Genomic DNA, 23,267 nt, shown 5'->3' with positions numbered 1-23,267 from the left:
GGGAGGGGTGCACAGAGGGCGGATTTTTAGTACTGTCAGGTGTTACAGCTCAAGAGTTAGATGTGGAGGAAGGCAGATGGTTTCAGTCTAGTTAGCCTGACTCCACCGGCCGTCCCTCCCCTTCCCAGGTGCCCAGGTGTTGTGTTGGTGGAGGAAAGAGAAGTCCCGCGTGGAAGGGGCGGGGCTGGGCTGCAGGTGCTCCCCCCCACACACGGCTCCTCCTACTCCACCCCCTCTCCGGGCGACAGTTACAGGCAAAGAAGAGGAAGTGGTAGCTTAGTAGCACAGGCAGACGGGTGGCGGAGGCCGCGAGGGCGCGCGGGCCGGCGGGGGAAGGCAGCAGCCATGGAGCTGTGGCGCCAGTGTACGCACTGGCTGATTCAGTGCCGGGTGCTGCCTCCCAGCCACCGTGTGACCTGGGAGGGGGCCCAGGTGTGCGAGCTGGCGCAGGCCCTTCGAGATGGGGTCCTTCTCTGCCAGCTGCTTAACAACCTGCTGCCCCACGCCATCAACTTACGCGAGGTCAACCTGCGCCCCCAGATGTCCCAGGTGAACCTCCCCACGGGCTGGCGGGCCGGAGGGTTGGAACTGAGGACATTCCAAGCTGGGTTAGTGCACTCTACCTGTGGGCCGGCAATGTAGAGGGGTATGTGCGCCCAACTCCGAGGCCCGCATGGGGGCAGGAGGGATGTGAGTGGTAATACTGAGATTCTGGGGTGACCCACCTCAGGTTAACAGGAATGCATTCACAGGCCCCGAGTGAGTCCAAATGTAGGCTGAGAACTGACAAGCTGGGGGTTAACGGCTCCCAAGCCCCAGGCTGAACTCCACTGGGGTTCAAGCCCCCAGATGCCAACGTCTGGGAGTCTTGACGTGGTGCCTAGAAACCCTCTGGGTGGCCAACAGGGCGCTTGAGGTTTTCTTTGACCCCATATCCCCAGATTCTGGCCATGGGGGAGGGACTTTCTCCACCTTCTTCCCCACATGTGTCTCCTCCTCCGTGCCAGGGGCCCCTTCCTTCCCCTCACATCTTCCCTTTGGCTTCCTGCCTGGGCCTGGGGCAGCATGGGGCTGGTGAGGGACTGCACCCCAGGGTTCTCCTCTTCCTAGCTCCCTCCATCCTCGGGGACATGTTGAGGCTGGACCTGGGGTTTGGGAGCCTAGAAATAGCTGCCCTTTCTTGGTAGGGATTGCTGTAAGGGCAAAGGGTCCAGAAGGAGGTGGATTTGACTGTCACCGCCCCCGGCTCAGGAAATACATTCAAGTCCCCATTTGAATGTGGTTGGGGTGGGGGAGGTAACAGGACTGGATGCTCTCTGTAGCACCTCCTCTGGTTCCCTATGGCTGCCTGGGTGCTGGGTGGAAGTGGTGTATGCATCTGGGTGGGGCTTGGGGGTGCCCAGCCTGCCATGGGGGTCTGAGAGGACAAGGTTAGGTCCTCAGGCCCTGTGCCTGGATGAAAGCCTTGTCCGGAGGAGCTGTGGGCTGGTGCGGGGGAGCTCTCTGGGATGGCTCGCAGGGCAGCGGGAACATCCACTGCCTGCTCTCTGGTCTGAGGTGCCATGTGCAGATGGGGGAGGGGAAGTGACTGATCAGACAGTGGGGTCCATGGGGTCCCTGGGTGCATTTCTTGGGGAGAGGGCCATGAGTGGAAGGGTGGCCCACCCTTCCTAGGCCAGGCAGAGCTTCTTGATCGGGGAGCCCCACAGACACTCTCCCCCCTTGGTCAGCGCTCTGGCCATAGGCCATCCTGAATTTGCCTACATTTGCTTGTCTCCTTCTGGCTTCCAGCACATGAGGAAGTAGCCATATGTCGGACCTGCTAGGCCCCAGATCTGCAGGGAGGCAAGGTTCCCAGTGAGGCTTCAATACCAGCTAATGGGAAAGTGGATAGAATTAAGGACGAACTCCCACCTCTCCACACATCTCGCCTAAAGCTGGTTCTCTGATAAAAAGACAAGGGGTGTGGCATTAATCTCTAGGAGGGCAGCTGCCAGACTCCAAGGACCATCCTGCTTCTTTCTTCTGGGCAATGCCAAGGGCCCAGGCCCAGGCCTGGCTCTCAAGGCGCTCCCAGTCTTGGGGAGATAGAACCAGGAACTCACAGCCCCTTGTCAGGACTGGGGTAGAGGGACAAACTTCTGGGCTGGAAGTCCTGGAGCAAAGGCAAGACATTGCCTGGGGGAGTCAGGCTTTCTGCAAGAGGGGACATTCGTGCTGGGTTTTGAACAGTGAGTAGAGGCTTTCTCATTGTTCTGACTCCCTGCACCTGGGGCTGTGTCAGACCCCAGGCTGGGCAAGAGTCTTCCCTGATCCTCCCTACCTGGGAGCTCTGTGCCTTCCTGCCCCTGCCCATTTTGCCTCCCTTCAAAACTCAGCCTCGTGCCCTGTTCAAGTGGGGAAGCTAAAAGGTAGTCACGTTGAGCCAGAGGGAGGTGCCACAAGAACAGCCTCTCTAGGTTTGCAAGTCCCTGTCTGTCAGCAGATGTAAACTGGGGCCATGAACTGCCCCTGGCATGTGGAAGGGCAGAGAGAGAAAAGGGAGGTTTCTCTTGACCTGCGAGGGAAAGTGGGTAGAGGGTCTGAAGCATAAATAAAGGTGTGGAGGCTGGAATCAGGATGGAATTAGGATGCGTTCCAGTTTCTCTCATTTCCTTTTCATAGTTCCTCTGCTTTTGCTCAGTTTCCAGGGAAGAGAGTGTGAAGGCATATTTAAGCATACATACATCCATTCATCTGTCCATCCATCCATCCATCCATCCATCCATCCATCCATCCATCCATCAACAATTACAATGTATGCCAGACCTCTTCTTGGTGTCAAGACAGTGGGAACAAGACACACAAACCCCTGCTGTCATGGAGCCTGCATTCTAGTGGGAGAAGACCGACAGTGAGCAAATGTCAGGAGGTGGTATGGGCTCTGGAGAAAACAAAGCAGGAAAAGGGGCTCAGGTGTATGGGGGTCACACATTTGAATAGGGGTCCAGGAGGCTTCACTGATAAGATGACATTTGAGCAGAGACCTGGGGAAATGAGGGAATGAGCTACATGGATCTGGGGAAACAGTGCTCCTGGCAGGGAGTACGGCCAGTGCAAAGGCCCTGGGGTGGGAATGGGTCAGTGACCACATAGACTATGCTGTACTGCAGGGCAGTGAGTGGCCTGGCTGGTGGAAATGTTTCATGGATGAGGTCAGATTGGAGGGAGTCTTCAAGTTGGATGGTCCCTCAGACCAGAGGCCCAGAGAGAGAGGATGATACTATCATAGACAGCTACAGTGACAACCAGACACTCCAGCTCTTTTCCACTGCCCTCTGGAGCTCCAAATGCTGGGTTGCAGAAATGAAACTTTAAGGTCAAGGCAGTGGAGAGGAAGGGACGAATGTGACAGTCATTGTGGGAAAGGTCCTCCAGAACGTGGGAGCTGATTAGGCTTGGGGGTGGGGTGGGCTGGCACTGGGGCCAAGATGATGTCAAGGTCCCCAGCTCAGTGAATGCTAGTGCTACTGGTGGAGGCAGGGGAAGGAGAGGATGGGAGGTTAGAACAGGAGAGTCGACCCCGGGGCAGTGGCTTGGAGGAGCCAGACCTAGGTTCAAATGCTGATGCTGTCACTTCCTGGCATCACCTCCCTGAGCCTTACTTTCCCCATCTGTGAATTACAGATAAAAATGGCACCGTTTTTGGTGGATTCTTATGGTATTTCAGTGCTGCTTAGCACAATGTCTGATACCTGGTAAACCCTCCCTAAAAAGTCTTTGTAGGAAGGATGTGGGGTAGTGGAAGGGTGGGCAGCATAACACGGCAGGTAGGGGTTGGGTTAGGGTCGTAGCTGTCAACTGGGGCAATTTGGCAACATCTGGATGTTTGGCAGTGTCTGGAGGCAGTATCTGGTTGTTAAATCCGGGGGATGCTACTGGCATCTAGTGGATAGAGGCCAGGGTGCCGCTCAACACCCTACAAATGTCACACACAACAGAGAATTATCCTGCCTCAAATGTCAACAGTGCTGAGATCAAGAAACTGTGTGCCAGGGGACAGAGAGCCCAATAGAATCTTTAAATTATTTAACCATTTGATTAAATAATACTGTCATATCATTCAAGTATTAAAATGTATAAAAAGGAGTACAAGGAAAATTTTAACTTCTAGTCCTGCCCCTCAGATACCCAGTTCCTACTTTTCCCCCGTAAATAACTACTTTTTTTTTAAGTCGACTATATGTCTATCTAGAATTTCTTTATGCAAACATAAGCAAATAGGAATTTAGGTTCTTATTTGCTACACTCCTCTCTTAACACAAAAGATGGCACATACCACCTACTGCTTTATACCCTGCTTTCCTCATTTCAATAATCATCTTGGGAATTTTCCCAGATCAATACATAGAGATTGTCCTCATTCCTTTTCAAAAATGGCTACGTGGTATCCCAGATAGTTCATTTATTTAACAAACCATTTATATTGTGCTAGCTATGTGCCAGGCATTAGTCTAAACCAGAGGACAGCAAACTACATTCAGAGGGCTGAATCTGGTTTTTACAAATAAAGTTTTATTTACACACAGCCGCACCCATTCGTTTATGTACTGTCTATGGGTGATTTCCAGCTACAACTATAGAGTTGAATAGTTGTGACAGAGACTCTGGACTGAGGAGCGGAAGGTATTGTATTTACTCTCCAGACGTTTGTAGAAAAAGTTCACACTGATCCCTGGTTAAACACTTTCTATACATTAATTCATTTAATCCCCATAACAACCTATGAGGTAGATAATATTGTTATTCCCATTTTTCATCTCGTTTGACTGAGGCTCCAGGGCACCCAACTTGAAAGTGGCAGAGTTGGGGATTTGAACCCAGGCAGCCTGGTCCGGGATCCTTACTCTTGACACTTAATCTAAACAATTACTTTAAACTGCTTCGGTTTCATTGCTGAACTGGGGGATCATTTATTTTATCATTCCCCCCATCAACGGACACCTGGATTGTGCCATGCTTTTATTCTGACAAGTTTACTGCAATCAATAACCTTGTCCATGAATCATTTTTTTGGCTCCTGCACAGTGTGACTTTGGGCATGTTACTTAACCTCTCTGTGCTTCAGTTTCATCATCTGTAAAAGGGAGCTAATACATCCCCATCTTAAAGCATTTTTTGTGAGGGATAAATGAGTCACTATAGAGTTACTATAGAATAGTACCTGGCTACATGTAAATGTGACTATTGCTGCCACATATATGAGCAAGTATGTTCATGGGATAAATTCTCAGAAAGGTTTGCTGGCTCAATGCAAATGAGTCTGTGTTTTTGATATGGGGAAATTGTTCTCTCTGTGGGATTGTTCCCAAACGGGTCGTTCCAATTACCCTCCCACTAGCAGTGCATGAGAGTGCTTGTTCTCCATCGCCTTGCCAGCAGACTGTTCTGCTGTCAAGATTTTGGAGTTTTGCCAACTTGGTGGAGGCTAAATGGAGCTCATTATGGCCTGATTTACATTTCTCTTTTTTTTTTTTGAGTGAGGTTGTTCCTATTTAAGAGCTATTTTTGTTTTCTCTTAGTGAAGTAATAATGTTCATATCATTTGTCCATTATTTTTTTTCCTTCTAGGACTATTGACCTTTTTTTGTTAATGATTTTCTGGAGCTCTTTATATATTAGGTTGGTTTGAATTTTAAGTCGGGTACTTATTAGCTTTGTGATCTTGGAGGAAAAAAATTACTTAGCCTACCTGAGCCCTATTTGTCTTATTTATAAAATGGGGATGTGGATAGCACCTTTATCTCAGGGTTGTGTGAGGATTAAATGTGATATGGTAAGTTAAATTCCTATCATGGCAATTGATGTATGATTGATGTATAGCAAGTGCTAAATTAATGGCAGTCGCTGTTTTTGTTAATTTGATTTCAGTGGGTTCAGGTTGGCTGTGGGATGTGGTATAAGTCAGTGTGTTAGCTCTGTGACAAATCGTGATGTTAGCTCCTATGACAAATTGCCTCGCTTCAATGACAGTAAGAATTCACTTCTTGCTCACATTACAATCCAGTTTGGGTCACCTGGGGGTTGGAGGGGGTAGCCCTTCTTTACAAGGTTCTTTCAGGATCCAGGCTCCTTCCATTTCATGACCCCACCCTCCCTAAAGCCCTTGGAGTCCTCTCTATCCAGAAGGCAAGGGAGGATGTGAGAAGGAAACCATGGAAAGCTTTCATGGGCCAGTCCCGGAAGTGGCGCTATCACCTTCAATTTTGTTCCATTGGCTAGAACTTGGTGACATGGTCCCATCCAAATGCAAGAGAGGCTGGGAATGTAGTTTGGCTGGGAGCCAGGGAGAACAAGCAAATGGGTTGGGTAGATATAGAAAAGTTAATACCACCGAACCCCAAGGTGATGCCTAGCTAGCTTCAGAGGTACAGGTTTGGGGTAGGGGTTGGGCACTGGTTTGGAACAATCCTTGGTGGGATGAGGAATGAGGAGGAACTGAACAAAATCCATGGGGAAGGGATTCAGTTAGGGATGGAGGGCCTGGGTGTAAGCAAATCTCAGCAAAGTGGCTGGGCTGTATTGGGTGGAAGACTTCATCTCGACACATTTACTAGGACTGATGGGGATGGAAGCCTGGGAAGTTCAACATTTGACACTGTGCCTTCTTTTCCATTCCATTCTTTTCTGTTCACTGACCTCCTCCTGGGTCCAGTCCTGGGAAATGTTACCCTTCACAGAGGATGTTAGAAAACCATGTCTCTCCTCTGCTCCCAGCCCTCCCATAGCTCCCCATTACCCTTGGAGCAAAATACGAAGTCCTCACCATGGCCCAGAAGACTTGGCCTCTGTCTGCCTCTCAGCCTTCCCCTCCTCTCTCTTTCCCCCTCACTTACTCTACTCCAGCCACACAGGCCTCCTCACTATTCCTAGAACCCACCAGATCAATCTAGTCTCATAGCCTTTGCACGTGCTGTTCTTTCTCCATGGATCCTTCTTCCCCCAGATATACACCACGAGTGTTCTCTTACCGCCTTCAGGTTTCTTATCAGAGAGATCTTCCCTGGTTTCCATATGTAAAATCACATTCCCTACCCCCCTCCCTGAGCACATACACTTTTCATTCTCTTCTTATTTAATTTTTCTCCAAGGCACTTAACACCCTCTGACCTACCATAGTTTTTTGTTTTTGCTTTTTAAAAAAGATTTTATTGAGGAATTGGGGGAGGAGAACAGCGTTGGGGAATCCGGGGAAGGGGAACAGACAAGTTGCTGTCCTTTTGTTCTTCAGTCTAGTTGTGGAGGATGTTGCTTCACTGGCCCATGTTGGTATTATCATTGCGCTCTTCCCGGGTGAAGCAGTCGCTTGCCGGCCATTGGATGGCCACTCACGGTGTCTCACGGCAGCTCACGCCGGCTGCTGGCTGCTCACACTGGCTGCCAACCACTCACAGTAGCTCACGGCAGCCCACTGCAGCAGGGGCTGCAGGCTACGCCCTTGTCGATGACTCACAGCAGCCCAGGTCCAGATCGAGCTGTTTTTCACCATCTTAGCTGTAGAGGGCGCAGTGTCACTGGCTCTAATGTGGGATCCAAACCAGGGCCCTGCTGCTCAGAGCTGGCGTCCCAAGCCAGCTCTTAACCAATGCACCACTCGGCCGGCCTGACCTACCATAGTTTTTACTTATTTGCTTATTATCTGCTTCCCCCACTGGAATGTCAGGGCAAGGCTGTTTGCTTATGGTTCACAAACTGTATCCCCAGTGCCCAATAAATATTTATCAAACATTCACTTCATTCATTCATCATTCATTTAATACAGGGGTCAGCACACAAACTTATGTGCTGGCTGCGTCTTTTTGTAAACAAAATTTAATTGGTATATGGTCATGGCCATATGCTGACATATTGTCCATAGCTGATTTTATTACATGAATAGTCATGACAAAGACCCTATGACCTGCAAAGCCAAAAAAAACCGACTATCTGGCTCTTTACAGAGTTTGTTGATAGAGCCCTGATTTAGTAGGCATTTGTTGAGCACTTACTGATTATTGGTTAGTGGCAGTTGGTTAGTGGTGGTTGAGTTTGGATTCCCTGGGATCAATCCTGCTTCTTTGAGTTCCTAGTTATGTGCTTTTGGACAAGTGTCTAGGTTTTCTCATCTGTAAAATGGGGGAAATGATGATAATAGTAATAATAATAACAATAATAATAATGATAATAATGATAATACTATTCACCTCACAGACATTTCTTTGTATTAGGCCATGTGCTGGGTGATGGAGAATTCCATAATAAATGAGACACGGACACCCATGCACCTCATGGAACTAGATGAGGAAGCAGGCAGTTAGAATACATTCAGTGATGGGTGGGTGGATCCCAGGGCATTGTGGGAGCAGAGGGAGGGAACCCCAGAAGTAATCAGGGTAGGTTTCCTGGAGGAGGCAACATGCCAATTGAGTGTGAAAGGTTGGGGCATATTTGAGGGGCCAAAAGGAGTTCTGTTTGTCTCCCTTGCTAATACTAATGGTGCCAGGAAGTGGGCAGGACCTGAGGGTGCGTTGGATGAACATAACTGGCCTTCTAAAGATCTGTGGTTACATTGCAGAGATGGACTGTCCTCTTCAATGTCAGGGATGGTGTTCTGTGGCCTGGACTTTAGGATGAACTTGGGAGTCAGATCCTTTGGGAACAGTGGAAGAAATAAGGGATGTTCAGTTGGAGAAGTTTAAGGTTTGAGGACATTCTGAGCTTAATCTGTAGAAGTTTTAACCAAGTGTCTTAGATCTCATGTCACAAAAAGTATTTATTATTAGTTTACATAACTAAAAAGATTGGGAGAAAATGCCTTTAGGTCCGGCTGGAGCCAGGGGCTCAGGTACTATCTCAGGGAAACCGACCCCCCTCCCCCACCCACCCGTCATCTCTTAACTTTGCTCTTTTGGGTGTTTATCTCCATGCTCAGCCATTCTTTCCCCTCATGGAGGCAAACGAGGGTGCCCGGCTGCTCCAAATTTGTACTCCTACAATTCTATCTGCAATAGAAAATAGGAGAGTCAATTTAAAGGCCTCTCAAACCAAAATCTATCTTGCATTGAACGTGATGTTTTTGGCAGGGTCACATGTCCGTTCGTGAACCAGTTGCTGTGTTGGTCAGAATACGATGCTCTGATTGGTCAGGCCAAGGTCACCTGCCTATTCCTGGAGTTGGAGATAGAGTGAGTTCTACCCAAAGAAGCTAGTTTGAGAGAGGGGGAGGGGCAGTTGCACAGGGGAAACTGAGAGACTGTTAGCAGAAGAAAGGGGAATAGAAGTCAGGAGGCAATTTGTGTTTATATTGGCATTAAGTACTAAATTTAGCCCAGAGTTTATCAGTGTCAGCACTGCTGAAACTTGGGGCTGGGCCACTCTCTGACATGGGGGCTGCCCTGTGCGTTGTAGGATGTTGAGCAGCTTCCCTGGCCTCTACCCACTCAAGGCAATGGCACTCTTTTCCCCCAGAACTGTGACAGCAAAATGTTCCCCAGACATTGCCAAATTTCCCCTGGGGGACTGCATCACCCCTGGGTGAGAGAATCCCTGATTTAGAGTGAGCTTCTATCTCAGGGAGAGCCAAAGAAAAATAAACTCTTACTAGCTGGGGACAGTGAAGAAGAAGAGGCTGAGAACTTCTTCGAGTTAGAATATTCATTTATATTATTATCAACAACAGGCACTGTAATTGCTGGGTTATGGGAAAGAATACGACAGACTAACTCTCTGCTCTCCTGAGTTTAGAGCTTTGTGGGGGACAAGGGGATTGTATTTGTTTCCTGTGGCTCCTGTAACAAAATACCACAAACTGGGTAGCTTAAAGCAACAGAAATATATTGTTTCTCAGTTCTGGAGCCAGAGGTCTGAAATCAACGTGTCGGCAGGGCCGTGCTCCTCTGGAGGCTCTTGGGGAAAATCGGTTCTTTGTGTCTTCTGGCTTCTGGCACCTCCAGGCGTTTCCTAGCTTGTGGCTGTGTCACTGCAGCCTCTGCCTTCACATGGCTGTCTCCTCTGTGTCTGCCTGTGTGTCTCTTATAAAAACACTTGTCATTGATCGAGGTAGGGCCCACATGAATAATCCAGAATGATCTCATCTCGAGATCCTTAATTTAGTTATTAATTACATCTTGCAAAGTTCTTTTATTTCAAGTAACATCACACTCACAGGTCCCGGTTATGTCTTTTTTGGGGGCCACCATTCAACCGATGACAGCCAGTAAACAGGCAAATCAATGAACCATTGTAATAAATGCTGCAGACAAAATAAACCAGGGGTCAAGATGAAGCAAAGCAAAAGGGGCATGCTTTCTGTAGGGTGGTCAAGGAAAGCTGAGAGCTGAAGGAGGAGGAGCGAGCTCTGGGGAGAATGGGGCAGGGAAGGCAAAGGCTGTGCAAAGGCCCTGTGGTGGGGAGGATCTGAATGAAGAATCTGCTGGCAGAAAGTGAGTGAGTGAAGGTAGAGTGGTGGGGAATGAGTTTTGGGAGGAAGGTGCTTCAGTAGAGTGGCTGTGGGATGTGTGTGTGGAAATCAAATGTGATGGGAAGTCCTTGGCGGGTTTACGTAGATCGGTGGTTTAAAGAGGTCCCTCTAGCTCAGTGGTTCTCAATCTTCCTAATGCCACGACCCCTTAATACAGTTCCTCATGTTGTGGTGACCCCCAACCATAAAATTATTTTCGTTGCTACTCTATAAAACTAATTTTGCTACTGTTATGAATCGTAATGTAAATATCTTTTTGTTTTCCGATGGTCTTAGGCGACCCCTGTGAAAGGGTCGTTCGACCCCCAAAGGGGTCACGGCCCACAGGTTGAGAACCGCTGATCTAGAGCATTCTTCACTCACATGCTGGGCGCCTGGGCTGGAATGACTCAAGGCTGCATTCAGCTGGGGCTGTTGATTGGAGCACTGACATGTTGTCTCTCCATGTGGCTTGGGCACCCTCACAATATGGCAACTGAGTTTTGAGGAGGAACATAGAGAGAGAAAGTGTTCCTCAAAAGACGAAGGCAGAAGCTGCAGGGTTTCTTCTGACCTACTTGGAGATCATGCGGTGTCACTTTGTGGCATTCTTAGTGACAAGCAAGTCACTGAGACCAGCCTAGATTCAAGGGGAGGGGAATCAGACGCCACCTCTTGATGAGAGTGTGACAAGTCACGCTACAGAAGAGCCTGCTTGGTGGGTGATATTTTTGTAGCCATCTTTGGAAAGCACCACCTGTTGTTACATGTTATTATACTATCCTAATTTTGCGATGAGGAAATGGAAACATGGAAAGTTTAAGAAAGTTGCCTAACTGAATGAGTAGCTATGCTGGGATTTGAACCCAAGTGTCTAGGCCTCCCAAACCTGTGACCAGAAGCACTATATGAATTTTGCCTCTTTGAGGGGTCACATGCACCTTTCAACTGGTTATGGAGATAGTCTTGGATTCAAACTTCTGGTTCCTCTGGTCAGAGCTCAGCCAGGAAAGCAGAGGTAATCTTAGGTCTCTCAGAGAGAATTTAATTCAGAGAACTGGCTAATGGGTAGTGGGGGAGCTAAAAAGGCAGATGAGGGATACCAAGAGAGTAGCCACTAGGCTAGAGAAACAATAGACGGAGGTGATGTGACCAGGGACCCGGAGCCAGAGCCATTCAATGACAACGAGAATCTGGGGCAAGAGGTGTCTTCAGGGAACTGAGACCATGAAAGAGAAGTATGTGCTGCTGGAGAGGCCCAGCAAGAGAGGGAGAAATACCCTGGCTTCTCTCTTCCTCCCGCCCTCTAGTCTCCTGCTTGGACCTCCTGTTGGATGAACCTACAAGGAAGCCAAGGTGCAAAGGAGCCTGGGAAATGTAGTTCTCTTGGCTACAGAGCCAAGCAAAGGAATGGAGCAAGCAGGCTAATGACCCTCAGAGACCTTGAGCAAGTGACTGCCTTGTTAAGCTCAGTGTATTATCTCAATGAAAGGGAGCTGCTGTTACTGCTATTTGCTGGGGGATTGATGATACACAATGGTTTTATTTCCTGTGGCAGGGTCCTCCTTAGCTTTACTGGCTTTGTTGGTTTTGGAGTTTAGCTCACTCTTAGATCAAACCCAGATCTTGTTTCTCTGGACTTTCCTTGTCATGAACCACCAGCACACAGCTAATCAGCCTTCCTCCAGACAGCCCATCAGAGATCTGCCTACTGTGATTATGTCCCCAGCTTCCCATAAGTCGCCTCTAGAACAGGCTGAACACCCACAGCCCCTTCATGGCTCCTCAATGGACAGTGTTTCCAGAATTCCACTGTGGGGCAGCTGTCTGCCCGGGGAACCTACAATGACCCCCAGATGGGTACAGCATCCGAGCACCCCAAGAGATGTGGGCTGTTGCTTTCAGTCTGATCTGTGATTGAGCATGGAAACAGGGGGAGTTGGAGAAAATGCTTCAAAAGGCATCAACCATTTGTGCTACCCTTGCAGGGACTCTGGGAGATGTGGCAGAATGGTGGGCTGTTTCGGGTGACAGCTACTTGCCCTATTTTGATCACATGGCCCATTTTGGTAAATCAGCACCTGAGACCACCCTTGATTCACTCCCTCCTACTCCCCTGTTCTCACTCTGCTCCAGCCACTCTGGCCTCCAACTTCTTCCTCCAACGCATCAGGCAAGGTGCAGCCTCAGGACTTTTGCACTGGCTGTTCTCTCTGCCTGGAATACTGTTCCTCCCGACATCCACCTGGATCTCCCTCTCCTTCAGGCCTTTACTCAGTGTCAGTCTTTCAGCAATGCTTCTTGGACCTCCTTATTTAGAATTGCACCCCCTCCTGGCACTCCCCACCCCCCTTCCTACGTATTTTTGTTCCTTAACATTCACCACCACCTTCTAACAAGCTATATTCATAATACCCATGTAACACGTTGTTTGCCTCCTTCGGTCAAAATGTCAGCCTTGCAGGGGCAGGGATCTGTACCTCTTTTGCTGACAGCTGTATCCCCAGTGCTTGGACCACCTGGAGCAGAGTAGGTGCTTGTAACTATTTACTGAACCAAAGAAGGGGTGGCTGAATGACCAGAGCCTCCTTGCACGCTCTTCCCCTCTCACACTCTAAAGTAAGATTTATTTGGACAGAAAGGGCACATATTTGCCTTTCATTTAGTATGTTTTATCAAGGGTAGAAACAAAAATGTGACAGGAGAGTAAGTTTTGCATTATTGACCAATGATGGTTTACATTATTCCTTCTTTCTCACCTTGCCATCCCCTAGAAGCTCCTAGCTTTAGGGGAAAGACATAGCAGGTATCTGGTCTCCCATTGGCTTTAAAAAAAACAACAACAAAAAACAGCTTTATAACATAAAATAAATGATATAGTTAAAATACATAATTTGACAAATTTTGACATATGTGTGAAACCAGCCCTATAATCAAGAGTGATTATATCACACACACACACACACACACACACACACACACACACACACAGTTTCCTTCTACCCTTTTGAAATCTCTCCCTCCCAACCCTCTCTCTCCCTCTACCTGCCATCGCTAGGCAACCACTGATCTGCTTTGGGACACTGTAGAAGAGCTTGCATCTTCTAGACTTTTATATAAATGGAATCACACAGCATGTATGTTTTCTAAGTCTAGTTCTTTCACTTGGCATAATTCTTGTACGATTCACTGTACTGTTGCCTATATCAGTCCTTCACTCCTTATTACCGAGTCGTATTCTATCTTGTGGATGTACCACAGTTTGTCTTCTCTTCCTACTTACCACCTTCTAACAAGCTATATTCATATTCATGTAACATGTTGTTTGCCTCCTTCTGTCAGGATGTCAGCCTCGCAGGGCAAGGGTCTGTGCCTCTTTTGCTCACAGCTGTATCCCCAACACTTGGACCACTACCTGGAGCAGAGCAGATGATCATAACAACTTACTGAACCAAAGAAACGGTGGCTGAGTGACCAGAGCCTCCTTGCATGCCGTTCCCTCTGCCTGGAACCCTTCCCATTCTGTTGCTGAACATTTGCGTTGTTTCCACTTTCTGGCTATCACTGATAAAGCTGCTGTGAATGTCCGTGTGCAAGCCTCCAGATGGACACTTGCTTTCTTGGGTAAATGCCTGAGGATGTTTCACTTTTTAGGAAACTGCCAAACTGTTTGCACCACCTGCTATCCCCACCAGCAGTGTGTGAGGGTTGCCTGGAATGTTTCCCTTCTTCGGTCACCATCTATTAGTCTTTGGCTTTATCAGACACGTCTCCCACCGAACCAGATCCCACAGCTCTCTGTGCTTTTTTGCATACTCCCTCACCACTGTGGTACTTGATCAATTATTTGTGTTAATATCTACTCAGTGTCTGTCTCCCTGCTAGACTATATAAGCTCTGCGGGGACTAGGTTCTGCCTTAGCCACCACCAAGTCCCAGGCACACAGTAGGCACTCAATACATGCTTGCTGAATGAATGTATGATCTGCCCAGTGGGCCAGGTCCTAGAGTGGAGATTTGGTTGGCATTTTCATTTCCAATGTGAAAATGAGGAAACTGAGGCACCAAAATGTGCAGGGACTTATCCAAGACCCATCAGCTTGTAGCGACTGGGCCGGGAATAGAACCATGTACATCTATCTGGACCCTCTCGACTGAAACTGACATGTTGGGTGTGTGCTGGGGTGGGATGGAAGAAGGGAAAAGAAAGACTGGATGGCTCAGGGAGGGTTTTGAAGACCAGGATGAGGAGTGTATATTTTGCACTTCTGCTTCCAGGCTTTGAAAAGGGTGCACAGCATACCCACCCTCTCTGGTCTGTAAGATGAAGTCTTGCAGTCCCCACCCTCTCTGGTCTGCAAGATGAAGTCTTGCAACCCTAAGATTAAGGGGCTGCAAGGGCTGAACAGAGAGGGGCCCTCCTTTCTCTGTCTCCCCAGCAAGCCCTGGTAACAGGCATTTCCTGTTTCCGGCAGGCTCCCTGGGGCTGGGGTGGGGGTGGGGGAGCTGATTGCAGCAGTTGTGCTCAGCTCCAGGTCCGCTCTCCTGCTCCCCGCCCCAGCCACCAAAAGGGGTCTCAGTCTCTGCTCACCTGTTCCCTGAAGGAGAGCAGTGAACTAGCCAACCTTTCCAGCTCTTTCTTTGTCTGGGGCAGGGGCTGTGCTGATGGGGGACCTGCAGGCAAAGGGGAAGTGCCAGGGTGATGATTTGCATGTGGGTAAGATGCCAGCCCAACTCTGATGTTCTGGTGGAAGGAGGAGAGGAGTTGAGAGGTTGCCCCCCAACAGGGAGGAACCGTCCTCACACACTCTGCCTATGTTTGTTTAAAGAGCCTCCTGTTCTATGCCACCTTCTCCCAAGCCTCAGGCTACCGGGAAGTACTTCTGGTGGTCTAACCTCAGTCACTCCGGTTGTTTGATGTAGCCCCTTTCTTCTGCTGGCCCCACTCCAGCCCAGAGGGCTGATGAGTCATACCCCCTTCCCCCCTTTGAGGTGTCACATGACTGGGGGGAAGGAGTCTCAAGGCTCAGCTGATCTCCCTGAGGTCTGGAAGGAACTTCCTCCTCCAGGCCAGATGAAGCCATCTGTTCTGTTGTCCTTGGTGACCTGCAAGCCCTGTCAAGAGTCAGCCCAGGACCCGGCAAAGGCTGCTGGGCTGGAGAGTGGTACATGTGTTTCCTGTCATGTGCTGAACCCCACATTATGGTCCTACGTGGCACCAGGATGCAGCCTGTTGTGGTTCAAAGAGGTAGAGTGGTACAGTGATTAGGGGCTTGGCCTCTGTGCCCAGAGAGTTGGTGTCTGGCTCCCCATTCTTACCTTTGTGGCCTCAGGCAGGGGATGTCTCCTCTCTGAGCCTCAGTTGTTCCATCTGTCAAGTGGGGATTCATTCACCAACTTTTATTGAGCACCTACTATGCACCAGTCATTGTACTATGTGCTGAGGCCACGGCAGTGAACAAAATATGGGGAGAACCCTGCTCTCCATGTGAACTGATGTTCTAGTGTGCAGGGGAGGGTGGGCAGAGGACAGACAGACAATAACATAATTGTTTGTGTTTGTGTTGTAGTTTTAAATAGAGTGGTTGGGAAGGTCTCACTGAAAAGTGACATTTCGGGGTGACCGGTTAGCTCAGTTGGTTAGAGTGTGGTGCTGATAACACCAAGGTTGCCAGTGTGATCCCCGCATGGGCCACTGTGAGCTGCACCCTCTGTAAAAGAGTCAACTATGCCATTGTGGCATGAAAGCAATGTGTAACCAATGACCATGGCTGTTCCCCAATAAAATTAAAAAAGAAAAAGGGACATTTTATCAAGGAAGGGAGGCACCAAGTTAATTGGGGGGTTGGCATTCTAAGCAGGAGGGAACAGCATGTGCAAAGGTCCTGGGGCTAGATTGTACCTGACATGTTCTAGGAGCAGTGAGGAGACCCATGCAGCTGCAGCAGAGTGAGCTGAAGAAAGGAAGGTGATAGGGACAGATTGGGCAGCACCTTGTGGGCTGCAGAGAGAACTTGGGTTTGTATCTGGGTGGGTAGGATGAGAGTCCTGGGAGAACTTTGACAATATCACTCTGGCTGCTATATTGAAAATAAATTATAGGATTTCAGGGTCAGGAGCAAGGAGTCCTGTGAGGAGGCCATTGCAAAAATCCAGGTGAGCAATGATGGTGGCTTGGACCAGGGAGGTGGCAGGGGAGGTAGAGAGATGGAGTGGGATTCTGGGTATATTTTAAAGGTGGAACCAATAGGATTTGCTGATGGAGTGGAAGTGGAGTGATAGAAAAATAGAGGAGTCAAGGCGGCTCCAACATTTTGGGTCTGAATAATGGGAAGGACATATATTATTAGAGCCCACCTCCTAGATCTCGATAGCAACTCTGTTGGGAGAATTAAATAAAACTCTGCATGTCAGACTCTTCATAGAAGGTTTGGCAAAGGCTAAGTTCTCAGTAAATGATGCCTCATCCCAACAAGGGCTGGGCGTGGTGATCATGATGGCGATAATTGAAGATGATGATATTTTTGGTGATATGATGAAGATGGTGATAATGACAATGATAATGTGATTATCATGATAGTGACGATGGTGATAATGGTAGTGATGGTGATGACATTGATGTTGATAAAAAACACTTTCCGATATTGAGGGCTCACACCATGCCAAGCCCTTTAACGTGTATCATTGTGTTGAATTGAAACAACATGACACAGTAGGCATTTAGTAGGTGAGAAAACAAGTTCAGAGAGGGGAGATGACTTGCCCAAAGACACACAGAAGATTAGGAGCACTTTGTTCTCCTAGGAACACCCTGTTCCCTACCTTACCATCCCAGGATCTCCCTCCTGACGCCAGGGGCTGAGGAGAATAGGTTGGAGAGAAAGCTGTGGAGCTTAGTGATGTTCACACCAAAGGAGCTGCTCCCCTGGTCAAAAGTGAATCTGCTGATGAGAGAAATGTATTTGGACCTCCTCCCACCTTCATCACCTTGGTGTCCTGTCCCAACACCTCTGGGAAGAACTTCCTGATCCCATACTCATCACCTGGACTCATTGAAATCTCAGTTTCTTCGAGAATTCACTTGACAGTCGTTCTTGCAATGAGCATAATAGGAAGCTCTGGAAGATGAGAGGGTGGGGGCAGACAAAGGGGTTTGTTCAGGATTCTAATGGATGCTGTGGGTGCCCGACCCGTAAGTTCTTAGCGCTCTGGAGTCGCCTACAGAGGGTTCCCGATAGCCCCCCGAGTCTCTCTGATTGAGAACGTTCTCTGGCTATAGGAAGATTGTCAGCCTGCAAAGGGCAGCCTGGGTGCTGGGAAGTTAACAACACCCTGAGAGGCAGCCACAGTCAATGCTGGGGGGGAGTTGAAAGATCAGTGTCGCAGTGTTCCCATTTCTCAGATGGGATGAATCTGGGCAATGTCTACCCCGTCCGTCTCTCAGAGGTCCCCAGAGGGCGGAGCCCCAGCTTATTCCAGCGGGTCCTACTAAATACCTCCCAGATTGATGTCCTTCTTCCTGTCTCACTTCCCTGCTGCCCTGAGTCTTTCTCGGATTGCTTCCTAGATAAACTACTTGTACCCACAAATCCTTCTCTCAGGGGCTGCTTCCAGGCACTCAAGCTAAAATAGGCATGCCACCTTAGTATACTGCTCAATTTGTAGAATAAGAAACACCTCCAGACAACCGTAACACTGTACAAAGATCAAACGTGAGGGTAAGGTATGTCATTTTTTTTAATAATATTTTTTTAATTGGGGAATTGGAGGGATGGGAACAGTGCTGGGGAATCGGGGGAGGGGAACAGACAAGTTGCTGTCGTTTTGTTCTTCAGTCTAGTTGTGGAGGACGTTGCTTCACTGGCCCAAGTTGACACCATCATTGCGCTCTTCCCGGGTGAGGCAGATCAGTCGCCGGCTTCTGGACCGCCGCTCACTGCGGCTGTTGGCCGCTCACGCTGGCTGCTGGCTACACACGGTAGCCCATGGCAACCCACTGCCGCAGGGGCTACAGCCTAAGCCATGGCCGGCGACTCAAGGCAACTCAGCTCCAGGTTGAGCTGTTGTTCAGCATCTTAGCTGTAGAGGGCAGTGTCACTGGCCCTCATATGTGGGATCCAAACCGGGGCCCTCTGGAGTCCCAAGCCAGCTCTTAACCATCGCGCCACTTGGCCGGCCCAGGTATGTCATTTTAATCACCGTGTGTCACCATCTCTTGTACACATCTCTTGGTATATAAGCAAGTGTTTCTCTATGATTTAAACCTAGGAATTTGGGGATCAAACTGTTTCCCAAAGCTTTAAAACCATTTCATGTTCCCAGAAGTAGTGTAGAAGAGTTTCTGGGATCCCAGCTCTTTGCCAGTATTTGGTATTTGCCTGACTTAAACCATTTGCAGATCTGGTGAGTGGGAAATTGTATTTTGTGATTTTAATTAGCATTTCTTTGGTAACTACTGAGATTGGTCATCACTTCATGGGTTTGCGGCAATTGTAATTCCTCTTCAGTGAAACACCTGTTCATGCCTTGCCTGTTTCTGATTATACTGTTTGATGCTTATTGAATCGTTAGGAGTTCTTTATGTATTTTGGATACAAATGTGTAACAAGTGTCTGTTTTTGCTTTGTGGCTTGTCTTTTCATTCTCTTCATGATGTTTTTGATGAATAGAACTTCATTTTTGTGTAGTTGAATCTTTTTCTTTATGAATTGGGCTTTCTGTTTATTGGTTCAGGATTACTCCCAGTTCTGAGGTCATGCAGCTGTTCTCCTAAATTGTCTTCTAAAAGTCTTGCCTTTAGCATTTAAGTCTTTAATCCATCTGGAATTGATTTTGAGTGGGATATGAGGTAGGAATTTGATTAAATTTTTTTGCCCTTATATATAACCAGTTGGACGACCCACGATTATAAAATAATACTTCTTTTTACCATTTGTCTACAATACCTGCTCATTCGTAAAATATATATGTGGTTTATTTCTGGGTCCTGTAGTATGGGTTATTTGTCTTTAACCCTTTATTACTTATCTATTCTGAGTAACAAGTTATCCTACACCTTCATAATATAAAACAACCATTACGCTTATGAATGATTTGCATCAGGATTTCTGAGGCCTGTAGTCACATGTTGACCTAGGTGGCTTGGTTCCTCCCCACATGGGCCTCTCCACAGGACAGACTGAGCCTCCTGACAACATGGCAGCAGTGAGCAACTCAGGAGGCCAAAGTGGGGTGGCCGGTTAGCTCAGGTAGTTATAGTGCAGGCTCATAACACCAAGGTTGCCGGTTCGATCCCCACATGGGCCATGGAGCTGTGCCTTTCACAACTAGATTGAAGACAATCACTTGACTTGGAGCTGATGGGTCCTGGAAAAACACATTGTTCCCCAATAAAAATTTATTTTTATTTATTTATTTATTTAAAGATTTTATTGGGGAATTGGGGGAGGGGAACAGTGTTGGGAAATTGGGGAAGGAGAAGACAAGTTGCTGTCATTTTATTCTTCAGTCTAGTTGTAGAGGACATCGCTTCACTGGTCCATGTTGGTATTAGCATTGTGCTCTTCCCAGGTGAGGCAGATCAGTTGCCGGCCACTGGACGGCTGCTCATGGCAGCTCTTGGCAGCTCATGCTGGCTGCCGGCTGCTCACACTGGCTGCCGGCTGCTCACACTGGCTGCCGGCCACTCACAGCAGCTTACCTCAGCCCACTGCAGCTCTGCTGCAGCCTATGCCGTCACCAGTGACTCACAGCTGCCCAGCTCCAGGTCAAGCTGTTGTTCACCATCTTAGCTGTAGAACGCGCAGCGTCACTTGCCCTAATGTGGGATCTGAACCAGGGCCCTGCTGCTCAGAGCTGGTGTCCCAAGCCAACTCTTAACCAACGCACCACTCGGCCGGCCCCCCAATAAAAATTTATTAAAAAAAAAAAAAAGATTCCAAAGCGGAAGTTGCAATTCCTTTTATTCTTTAGCCTTGAATAATAGTCACATATCATTACTTCTGTTAGTCACACAGAGCCAATCTTGGTTCAGTGTAAGTGGGGATTACAAACAGGACATGAATACTGGGATCTGTAGACCATTGGGGGTCATCTTGGAGGCTAACTACTGTAATTACGTGGTCTTACTGGATTTATAAGTCTTGATATCTGGTAGGACTAGAATTCCCACTTTATTTTTCCTTTATAGAATTGTCTTGACTATTTGTGACTCTGCTTTTCCATACAAATTTTAACATTCAATGTTAAATGAAAAACCCAGTCAACTTAATAAATAATAAAACAAAACAAACTCCTTAAATTTCAAAATGAATGGATATGATCTGGCTTAGAATAAATCTTATTTTTCAAAAAAAGAAATTGGGATTTTAATTGAAGTTACATGGAATCTATAGCTCAATTTTGGAGAGGGTTGAAAATTTTAAAATATTGAGTCTTTCAGTAGATGAGTATTAGTATATATTTCACTTTATTTCAATCTTCTTTCATGTCTTTCACTAACATTTTATAATTTTCTCCATAAAGGATTTGCATTTCTTTTTGCTAGGTTTGTTAGGGATTACCAGCTTTTTTATTAGTTTGTTTTACAGTTTTTAGGCTGTAGTAAGTGGAATGTTTTTTAAATCAAAGTCCAATTTTCATACAGTGAAATGCTCAAGTCTTCAGCTTACCATTCAATCACTCCTAGTACACTTGTGCAACCCACACCCTTATCAAGACATAGAACATTTCCATCACTTGTGGGATTTCTGAGTCCATCTCCACCACCCTCTCCACCCCAGACGCAACCACTGATCTGATTTCTATCACCATAAGTTAGTTTTGCTTATTCCAGGATTTCGCAAATGTTACCTTTAAAAAAACAACGTTTTCTGATTAATTGTTGCTGATGTACCAACGCACAGTAAACTCTGTATATTGAGTTTGTATGTAGCCACACTGCTCAATTATTTTATTAATGTTAGTTATTTATGTGTACATTCTTTTGGGCTTTCTATGTTGACAATCATATCATCTGCAAAAATGACCATTATATTTCTTTCTTTTCTTTTTTCTTTTTTTTGTCTTGTCTTGCAGTACAGGTGAAGATCTTAAATACACTGTTGAATACACATTGTAATAGTGGGCACCTTGCCTTGATTCTCATTTCAGAGGGAATCTTTTTAATATTTCACTATTAAGTATAATGTTTTCCTTTTTATTTAAAACAAAGGCTTAAGGTTTTTTGAAGATGCTTTTTACCAGGTTACAGAAGCTCCTTTCTATTCCTGCTTTGCCAAGAGTATTTTTCTTTCTCTCTCTTTCTTTTATCAGGAATGGATGTTGAATTGCTGCTGTGTCTTTATGCATCTCTAACTGTGGCTAATCCCTTCTTCTTTTTTTTTTTTTAAAGATTTTATTGGGGAATTAGGGAGGGGAATAGCGTTGGGGAGTCAGGAGAAGGGGAACAGGACAAGTTGCTGTCGTTTTGTTCTTCAGTCTAGTTGTGGAGGACGTTGCTTCACTAGCCTATGTTGGTATTATCATTGTACGCTTCCAGGGTGAGACAGATCGGTTGCCGGCCTCTGGACAGCTGCTCACGGCGGCTCTTGACAGCTCACACCGGCTGCCAGCCACTCACGCTGGCTGCCAGCCACACATGGTAGCTTATGGCAGCCCACTGCAGCAGGGGCTGCAGCCTAGCCGTCGCTGGCGACTAACAGCAGCCCAGCTCCAGGTCGAGCTGTTGTTCACCATCTTAGCTGTAGAGGGCAGTGTCACTGGCCCCCATGTGGGATCTGAACTGGGGCCCTGCTGCTCAGAGGTGGCGTCTCAAGCCAACTCTTAACCAACGCACCACTCGGCCGGCCCGCTAATCCCTTCTTGACAGAGAGACCAGGCCTTGGGCATTGCAACAGGATCCAGCTAGAATTGAATAACACCGTTTACATTATGTTGATTTTACACTGGCTTCTGTTTATAGCAAATGATCCTAGTTTTCTTTGATAGTAGGATGCAAAGTTCTCTTCTTAAATACATCTATTTAAGTTAAAGTTAATTCAAAGTCCCTGTTCCATATAGAATGGGTTAGGTCGACTGTGGATGTGACAATCGAGAAGATACAATCTGAGGATGGAGGTGTGAGCTACATGATACAGTGAACACTGTGTATTGAGTTGATTCATATGTGCTGTCAAGGCACAGTGCTCGAAGTCACGCTGCCTGAGTTTGCATCCTGGCTGACTGTTGCCGCCTCAGTTTCCTTATCTGTAAAATAAGTGTAATAATAGAACTTACCTTACCTTCGATATGGAGAGAGGGAGAAAAAGACAGAGAGAGAGAGAGAGAGAGAGAGAGAGAGAGAGAGAGAGAGAGAGAGACTCATAGAGAGTAGAATGGTGGTTACCAGGGGCTGGAGGTGTTGGCAGAATTGAGAGATGTTGGTCAAAGGGTACAAACTTGCAGTTATGGAGGATGAATGAGTCTAAGATCTCATGTCCAGCATGATGACTGTCCTTAATAATACTATTGAACACTGGAAACATGGTAAGAGAGTAGATTTCAGGGCCATTCATCACACATGAAACCATGGTGACTGCGTGAGAAGATGATGTGTGAATCAGCATGACTGTAGTCATCATTTCACTACGAACATCATGAATATTTAATCATCATCTTGTATACTTTGAATATATACAATTTTTATTTAAAAATATATACAATTAAAAGAGAGCGTGCTGGGGAATGAGCACATGACGGGCTCTCATGCAAAGCAATGAGAGGCTATGGGCAAGCAAGTCGTCTCTAGACA

General features: G+C 47.3%; 1 protein-coding gene across 1 annotated transcript in view; it reads left to right on the top strand.

Moving 5' to 3' along the window:
- The first annotated feature begins 249 nt into the window (after positions 1-249).
- VAV1 (vav guanine nucleotide exchange factor 1) overlaps positions 250-23,267 on the top strand; it is a 53,249-nt gene continuing 30,231 nt past the window's right edge. Inside the window, exon 1 of the mRNA XM_019634504.1 lies at positions 250-549. Coding sequence (XP_019490049.1) covers positions 346-549 — 204 coding nt within the window. The 5' untranslated portion in view covers positions 250-345. The remainder of the gene's footprint in view (positions 550-23,267) is intronic.

Source organism: Hipposideros armiger, unplaced genomic scaffold (genome assembly GCF_001890085.2).
Source record: "Hipposideros armiger isolate ML-2016 unplaced genomic scaffold, ASM189008v1 scaffold_1713, whole genome shotgun sequence".
Taxonomy (NCBI): Eukaryota; Metazoa; Chordata; class Mammalia; order Chiroptera; family Hipposideridae; genus Hipposideros; species Hipposideros armiger.
Note: the sequence above shows the minus strand (reverse complement) of the source record. Positions and strands in the feature narration are given on the sequence as shown.